The following is an 8,520-nucleotide window of genomic DNA, read 5'->3' as shown; positions in this document are numbered from 1 at the left end:
CCCCCCCCCCCCCCCCCCCCCCCCCCGTCTCTCCTATCCTCTCTGGCTGCAATTCCTATGGTTATTCCTCACTCCCAAATCAACTTCCATCATTTCTGTTGGCTGCACCCTATCCCCCCAGTATCCTCAGACAGAAAACCTTCCATTTACTGTCTCATCACCTTCCCTCTCTCTAATCCCTACCTCTAATCAACTGCCCCTTCTTTCCAATAATCCTTCATAGCATACTTTACTATGGGCCTAGTTTTAGACAAAGAAGGGTGCCTGCCTTCCTAGTTCACACTGTCTGGCTGAGAAGAAACAATATTTTTTTTTCCCTCTCGCACCTCTGCAAACTGCTGAGGGGTAGAGTGGAGGGTAGAGCAGAGACATGTAAAATGGGACCTCCTGAGCAATGAGCTTGACACCATGGTAGGAGGAGTCCAGGCACAGGCTGGAGACTCTCAGGGATAGTATAGTAAGACTTGGCAAGGGGTGCCTGGGTGGCTCAGTCGGTTAAGCGTCTGACTCTTGATTACAGCTTAGGACATGATTTCACAGTTCATGAGTTTGAGCCCCAAATTGGACTCCGCACTGACTGTGCAGAGCCAGCTTGGGATTCTCTCTCTCCCTCTCTGCCCCTCCACTGCTCAAGCATTCTCTCTCTCTCTCTCTCAAAATAAATAAACAACAACAAAAAAAAGACTCAGCACAATGGGTGGTATGTTGACTCAATTTATTCATTCAACAAGTATTTACCAAGTGCTAGACACAGCGCCAAGCTCTCAAGTGGCAAAGGGCTTGCCCAGATGGATTAGGGCCATTTCTGTTTTTTTAAAAAAATTTTTTTTAACATTTATTTATTTTTGAGACAGAGAGAGAGAGCATGAACGGGGGAGGTTCAGAGAGAGAGGGAGACACAGAATCGGAAACAGGCTCCAGGCTCTGAAGCAGTCAGCACAGAGCCCGACGCGGGGCTCGAACTCACAGACCGTGAGATCATGACCTGAGCCGAAGGACACTTAACCGGCTGAGCCACCCAGGCGCCCCTAGGGCCATCTCTGTTATGGAGATTATGGAGATGCTCAGTCTAATGGAGGACAGACAAGGACACCAGTCATTACAACCCAATGTGTTCAGTGCTGCCATTGAGTCTGAACAAAGGGCTCTGGGGTGGAAGAATGTGGGATTGACCCTGCCTGAGGGGGCTCACAGGCTCATGCAGCCAGAGGGACTTGAGCTGTATATATCCCCAAGGTTGAGGAGTGGAATTAGATGCCTAGAAAGGGGATTGGGCTGTTCCATGGCAGCTCCAAGCTGAGGAATCATCAGGTCCACAGGCAAGAGGCTTGAAAGAGGGAGCTTTCTGAGAGGAGTATGTTGTTTGGAGTGGCTTAAGCTTTGAGGTTTAGGATGGGGGAAGGGAGCAATGGGTGTCCAGGCACAGTAGGTGGCAGGTAACAGGCAGAGGGACTTGAGAGACCAGGCAGGAGGGCCAAGGGCAGTTTCAAAGTAGGAAAGTAGTACGATAAAATCTGAGTTTTAGTTAGATAACCAGATGGTCTCCGATGTCTCCTCTCTTCCCTTGAGACTTTGTAAGTGCCAAACGTGTGGTACAGGAAGTTAGGAGCAAGGCGCCAAGGTTCAAGCAAGGATCCTACCCTCCTGCCCCCTTCACTCCACCCCTTTGGCCATGTGTGAGAAGCAATAGGAAATAAAAATGTTGGTTCTTCCCAATTTACAGTATGGGCAGTTTGGCTGGCTCAAAGGTACTCGGGAAAGAGGACAGACAAAATATGTTTAAGAATTAATATTAGGGATGCCTGGGTGGCTCAGTCGGTTGAGAGTTGAACTTCTGCTCAGGTCATGATCTCACGGTTACTAAGTTAACTTAGTATGGGATGGGGCTGTTACAAAGTTAACTTTGTAACAACAGCGCTGGTTGTTACAAAGTTAACTTAGTAACAGCCTTGCATGGGGCTCCCTGCTGTCAGCTCAGAGCTGGCTTTGGATCCTCTGTTCCCCCCCTTCCTCGCCCCTCTCCCTCCCTCTCTCTCAAAAATAAATAAACATTTTAAAGAAGAATATTAAATCTCTATCAAAATATATTCTACTGATTATACAATTGTGTGTATGTGGGACTTCAAGTAGCCGTGCTCGAAGTCAGGGAACACGTCGAGCGCATCTTGTGTTTCCAGCAGCTAACATGGAATCAGGCGACAGAAGAGGCGCTCAGCAAATACTGGTTGGGACCGCGGCAGGAAAAGAGAAAACTGCCCCAGCTTCGAGCTTCGGCCCTATGACCTCCCACCAGCAGGTGGCAAGATAGACTCCCCGGGCGCCCGGAAAGGACGGAACTGGGCGGAGCGTTTTGAGGCTCCGGCGCGCGCAGCCTCCGACCCTCTTTTCTCGCGTACCGGAAAGAGGCGGTCCTCTTTTCGTGCCTAGCGCAGCCATGGTAAGGTGGCTTCCTCGCGAGCTCTTGGGCCCATCAGCTTCCATCCTCCCGGGGTCTGGGCTACGTGGGGCTCCAGGGTTCCCGCAGAGGGTGGCCGGATGGAGGGGAAGGGGCTGCAGCCAGCGGGTTGGCCCAGGCGAGCTCGAGGGCGAGGGCGAACGTCGACCCCGGAGGAAGGGGGGGGGGAGTCGGTGCCACTGGCGGGAAGGCCTCGGTCTCTGGCCCGGCCAACGCCCGATCACGGATCCTACGGCCTCGGGAAGAACGGCTTTCTCAGGCCGGAGCCGCGGGTGGACAAGACGGGCAGAGATGATGGGCCCGGGGCAGGGCGGGTGGGCACCAGGAGGAGAAGCGTTTTCTTCGTCCTTGTTTTTTTTTGGCATGGCTTGACTTGGCGTAGTGTGGCCGGGTAAGCATCTGTACACAGCGTTGAGAAGCTTCCTCATTCTAAAGTGAAAGCGGCTCTCTGCTTTTGGCCTTAGAAGTACGAGGGAGCAGCTGTTGGCACGTGGTTCTGCAGAGGGCAGGTTAATCTCGCATCAGACACACACCAGGTGGTTATGATGGAAAAACTTTTCTATTTGATTAGCAAGTAGAAGCACAGATTGGGTTCTTACCCATTTCTGTTGCTGGCTGGCTCTGTGCCACAAGGTCCAACTCCTGACCATTTCGCCAGAAAGGTTTCTTAGAAGAAACAGCCTCAAGCAGCAGACACTTCTAAGCAGTAATATGAAAGTACATAGAACAGTTCTCAAAGATAGTAATTAGTGTTCTCTATCCAGTGAGAGGGGTGGGTGCAGTTTATGGAGCCTATAGTATTTGCTAGATAACTATGCATTTACTTCTCTGCCTTCTGGCACCGCCCTATGCTTAACACTGTCCACATTTTTCTGAAGGGGGAAACTTAGACTCCATTCTTCCAAGAAGTTATAGCTGTTCTTGAAAAAACCTGTAACCATTTTAACAGCATTGAAATCTAAAACCCTGAAATTCTCCTTCAGGCTCGTGGTCCCAAGAAACATCTGAAGCGGGTAGCAGCTCCAAAGCATTGGATGCTGGATAAGCTGACCGGTGTGTTTGTAAGTATCTTAAGGGAGATTTTTTCTTTTGTCCAGTCTTATGGAGATATAGTTGACATGTCCAGAGGACCTATTTTATACTCCTTTATGTACCAGGCATTCCTGATTACTATATCCAGGAGTTATTTGGGGACAGGACTACGGGAAGAGTATTCTTGTCTCCCCGTTTTTGAAGACCTTGTGCTACCTTAATTGCACCCAGCCTGACTCCTTAATAACTCTGCCGCCTCTGTTCCACGTAATGACATAGTACACTCACATGGACTCCTAATTCAAATGTTTTTAATGGGCCTGGTCCTGTGAAGAGGAAACATGCAATAAAGGTTTAAGTTCTGGAATAGTTTTACAAGTTTGGGACACCTCTCGTTTGCCCACACTGGGCGGGGGTGGGGTGGGGGGCGGTGATGGATAGTCTGGTGTCTAGTTGATTCTAGTTGACGGTCTCGGGACATAGAAGTGAGTTTGAGTGAATCCCAACAATAGTTGAAGATCATTTTTTTTTTGATCATTTTACAGGCCCCTCGTCCATCTACTGGTCCCCATAAGTTGAGAGAGTGTCTCCCTCTCATCATTTTCCTAAGGAACAGACTTAAGTATGCCCTAACAGGAGATGAAGTAAAGAAGATCTGTATGCAGCGTTTTATTAAGATTGATGGCAAGGTCCGAACCGATATAACCTACCCTGCTGGTTTTATGGGTAAGTGATTAAGTGGTGGGCACTTGGTGGTGGCTCCTTTTGCTTGATCTTCCTCTCCAAAGTGGCAGTTGTATTTAATATCGGTGGGCTTTCATCAGTCACAGAAATAAAGCATGCCCTTCCCATTCAGTTTTTACTAACATAGTGTGGGGCTGCAAAGAATCAGGAATCCTTTCTCAAAACCAAATTGTAGTTAACTTTAAATTTGTATGTTCTAAAGACAGGGTTTTAAAAGATTAGCTAGCCATCATCATTAACCTTAGGAGTTCTTGTTAGTATTTGAAATGGGAAGCATATGGAGAGTTTTTTCTTAGAGTGTTGTGGTTGTTACTCAGCATGGGGTAGTAGGGCTGTATAGTAACCTTAAACTGTTCCAATATCAGATGTCATCAGCATTGACAAGACTGGGGAGAATTTCCGCCTGATCTATGACACCAAGGGTCGCTTTGCTGTTCATCGGATCACACCTGAGGAGGCCAAGGTGAGTGTTCTAAGCAGGCTGGGTCTTCAGTACGAAGTTAGAGCCTGAATTAAGTATATGGTCTGGTCCATTGCAGTGAGGTAGGTGGATTAAGATTAAGATTGCTTGCGGTCATATACCTGGAAATAGCCAGTTAACAGGTTGGTGGGATTCTATTGTATGTGCAATTTTATGTCATGTTAGTTAAAGTCTTACTAATAGCTGTATCACAGTTCATTGCTGGGTACCTACTGATCCCCGTTTGAAGTTAACATTTTTAACAGATTGTCTTTTTTGTGGCAGAAATAAATTCCAGTTTAACTTTGGCTTTAGAGGCAAGGAAAGGGATTTCTAGGAACATTTATTAGTGCTTGAAGTACGGGTCCTTTAAGTATAAGGGACCAGAAAACCAATACTGGTCCAACCTGATTGGCCCTGTGTCATGTCTCCATTTGGTGGGTCTAGCTTTACCCTGCAGAGAGGAAAGGTGTTAATGGAGGAGACTGATAATCCTTGGCATTTGTTTGAGATCCAAAAAAAAGATTACAGACATTGATTATTTAATCCAGTTTGTTGTAGTGGTTTTATGCAAAATTTTAAGGCTCCTTAAATTATTGGCTATAAACGAAGGTTAATTCAATTGGGTGATTCAGCCCCTAATTTGCTTAGCTGCCTTGTTATCAGCAGGCTGGAGGGCATGTCCAGTGGCATCAAGGTGATTTGATTTACTTTGAGGAGGCCCTGGAGTGAAAATTCAACGTTGAAACCCTTCATGTGAAATATTTGTTGATTAGGTGAACCGGTAATACAATTGCAGTTTGTGAGACAAAACAATTGTGTTTTGGAAGGAGGCATTAAGAGGCACTTGTTAGGGAGCTGATGAGGGTGAGTTGCAAGAATTCAGGGGGCCTGTGCGGCTTAAGCAGCCTGGGGAAAGGAGGGTGATCAGTCCACTCACTAGGGAGTCACCCTTGTTGTGGGGCCTTCAGTGCCTTGGACTGTAACCTGGAGTGGTACAAGGAAAACATAACAGGAAAACTGCCCTAGAGAGGGACAGTAAGGAAAATTTATGGTGGGTACGAAGTCAAGATCACCATTCTGCAGTTTGGCAAATGGCCATTCCTATGTAAGGCTGTTGCCTTCAGCTGTCAATTGCATTTTTAACCCAGTGACTTGTGGTTTTGAAGTTACTGTTTCATGTAGCGCATGTGAACTAGGAAGTTAGAAGTTACTGTTTCATATGTTACTGTTTAATACATTCGCAGAACAAGGTTACTGTTTCATACTGTTTCATACCTTCTGGGCAAAATAGAGGTTACTGTTTCATGTTCTGGGTTGGGTTAGCAACTATGAGTTTACTGTTTCATAGGTTCTAGAGCTTGGCGCATGTGAACTAAACTAAATGGCTAACTCCTGTGTGTGTTTCCAGTATAAGTTGTGCAAAGTGAGAAAGATCTTTGTGGGAACAAAAGGAATCCCTCATCTGGTGACCCATGATGCTCGCACCATTCGCTATCCTGATCCCCTCATCAAGGTGAATGACACCATTCAGATTGATTTGGAGACTGGAAAGATTACGGATTTCATCAAATTTGATACTGGTAAGCAGCCTCTGTTATCTGGGCATTCTCTTTAAGCCCAGGTATAAGCACTGTTCTTTGCTTTTCTCTCCCTATAATGGAAGCTTAATAAAGCATTATGACTTGCACCGGGCCTGGGTACAGGGTTTTGTTTTGAACTTTCTTGGGTGATTCTGATAAGCAACCAAGGAGAAAGGTCTTTTGATGTAGTAAGGGATTGGGAAGGGGGCAACTCAAAAGTTGTAAGAAATGTGCAGGGAATGTGTAAAAAACCTTAACTGGAGAACTTATCCTCCAACACCCAGGTATATAGTATGTTTATTTCCAGAGGCCCAAATGCTCAGAATATTCTGGATGGCTGAGAGGGAGTCTGTTGTAAGGCACATTCTCAGATCTGTAGAGGTCTCAAAAAAGCTCCCCTATCTATGGAAATGGCTTGAGGGCTAGGCAGGAAGATGACTGAATAGCAGCCAGCCTAATTGTGATACAGCCCTTAGTAATGCTGTCATCATCCTCAAAGTCTGTCAGTAACTCGCAGAGCACTGGGCCTTGGAGGAACAGTAGCAAGACATGGTGAGGACCTGGCGAGGTGGTTTTGGTGGGGCAAATCTTGGGAGAGCCCTGATAGTCCCTGCTTGGGTAACCTATCCATACAATAGAAGTAAATTCAAATGGGAAAAAGGACTGATTTTGTTTAGGCCTATCTCTTGTCATCCATCACATCAGGCTATGAGTTTGCATGGTACCTGGCTCTAAGCAGATTGTTTCTTCCACCTAGGTAATCTGTGTATGGTGACCGGAGGTGCTAATCTGGGAAGAATTGGTGTGATCACCAACAGAGAGAGACACCCTGGTTCTTTTGATGTGGTTCATGTGAAAGATGCCAATGGCAACAGCTTTGCCACCCGGCTTTCCAACATTTTTGTTATTGGCAAGGTAAGTTTGGGTCTCCCTTCCCTAGTCCAGGAAAACTAGTAAATGCAGGTACTGCTGGGACTGTAGCGCCTGGCTCCTGGCTGGCTCTACTGATTCTGGTGTAAATCCTTTTCTGGGATGGGGATTACACCCAGCAGGGCTGGGGCAAGCCTATGCTTTTTCAGTGTCACAAAATCATCAGGGGACCTGATCACCTTGGTTGAAAACTGGCCAGTATGTTCTTCAGTTTGTGCCTGTGGAGTTTTTTGGGGGGAAACAAGCAGTCAGCCTTGGTCACTACTTCAGTACTTCTAAGTCCTTAATTACGAAGGATATTATAGTTTACATCTACATGTATGGGCAGTGAGTTTAATAAAGTGGCCTCTGCAGCCCAAGCACTGGGTGTTTCTGATAAACCAGCATCTAAAAAGTGTCTGACTGTTCTTAAATGCTCTCAGGTTTCTGTTTTCTTTAAATGAGATGACAAAGATAGTGGATGCCAAGCTGCTGATGGAGTTAGTGTGCGGTGGTTTCTGATTCTCCTTGTTTTCTCCTCCAGGGCAATAAACCATGGATTTCTCTTCCCCGTGGAAAGGGCATCCGCCTCACCATTGCTGAAGAGAGAGACAAGAGACTGGCAGCTAAACAGAGCAGTGGGTAAAATGGTCCCTAGGTGATGTGATTGGAAGTCTTTATACATAATTAAAGATTGATACAACACGATAAATTGTCTCTTTGGTGTATGTTGTGGTTTGGTTGTGGAGTTTCGTTTTAATTTACAGCTTCCCTATTTTACTTATAAAAAGCAGATTGACCCAGTCAGCCTTAGGCATTCTGTGATGTAGATCTTCCTGTGTCTTTCCTTAGGCTGGGCTAGGGTGGTGGGAGGGAGAACATACCAGACTTGACAAAGAAGGAGCAGTAGCTAGCCCAGGAGTGGAGAGAGCCAGGCAGGACGACCCCTACACACCGAGTGTTGGCCAGGAACTCATCTGTCCTATTGACTCTCCCCTTAAAAAGGGGGGGTGTGGGAGGGGGGTGGGCTAAATGGGTAAGGGGCTTGAAGAATCTGCTCCTGAAATCATTGTTGCACCATATGCTAACTTGGATGTAAATTATAAAAAATAAGTTACGGAAGAAAACATAACATGAGGCATCTGAGTAGCGGTTAAGGAGCTGACTTCAGCTCGGGTCATGATCTTATGCTCTTTGAGTTTGAGCCCCACATCTGTGGGCTCTGTGCTGACAGCCTGGAGCCTGCTTCGGATTCTGTGTCTCCCTCTCTGCTCCTCCCCCGCTCACACTCTGTCTCAAAAATAACGATTTTTTAAAAAATTAAAAAATCTCTACCT

General features: G+C 46.5%; 1 protein-coding gene across 1 annotated transcript; it reads left to right on the top strand.

Annotated features, from left to right (window-relative positions):
- Nucleotides 1–2,365: 2,365 nt before the first annotated feature.
- RPS4X (ribosomal protein S4 X-linked) lies at nucleotides 2,366–7,895 on the top strand. The gene is made up of 7 exons (XM_049643972.1): nucleotides 2,366–2,437; nucleotides 3,439–3,516; nucleotides 4,033–4,213; nucleotides 4,597–4,694; nucleotides 6,103–6,274; nucleotides 7,032–7,189; nucleotides 7,728–7,895. The coding sequence occupies exons 1-7, from the start codon at nucleotides 2,435–2,437 to the stop codon at nucleotides 7,827–7,829; spliced, it is 792 nt and encodes a 263-aa protein (XP_049499929.1). The 5' UTR covers nucleotides 2,366–2,434; the 3' UTR covers nucleotides 7,830–7,895.
- Nucleotides 7,896–8,520: the final 625 nt, after the last annotated feature.

The sequence above is a fragment of the Panthera uncia genome, chromosome X (genome assembly GCF_023721935.1).
Source record: "Panthera uncia isolate 11264 chromosome X, Puncia_PCG_1.0, whole genome shotgun sequence".
Lineage (NCBI taxonomy): Eukaryota > Metazoa > Chordata > Mammalia > Carnivora > Felidae > Panthera > Panthera uncia.
The sequence above is the reverse complement of the archived record's forward strand: the minus strand, read 5'-3'. Positions and strand labels throughout refer to the sequence as shown.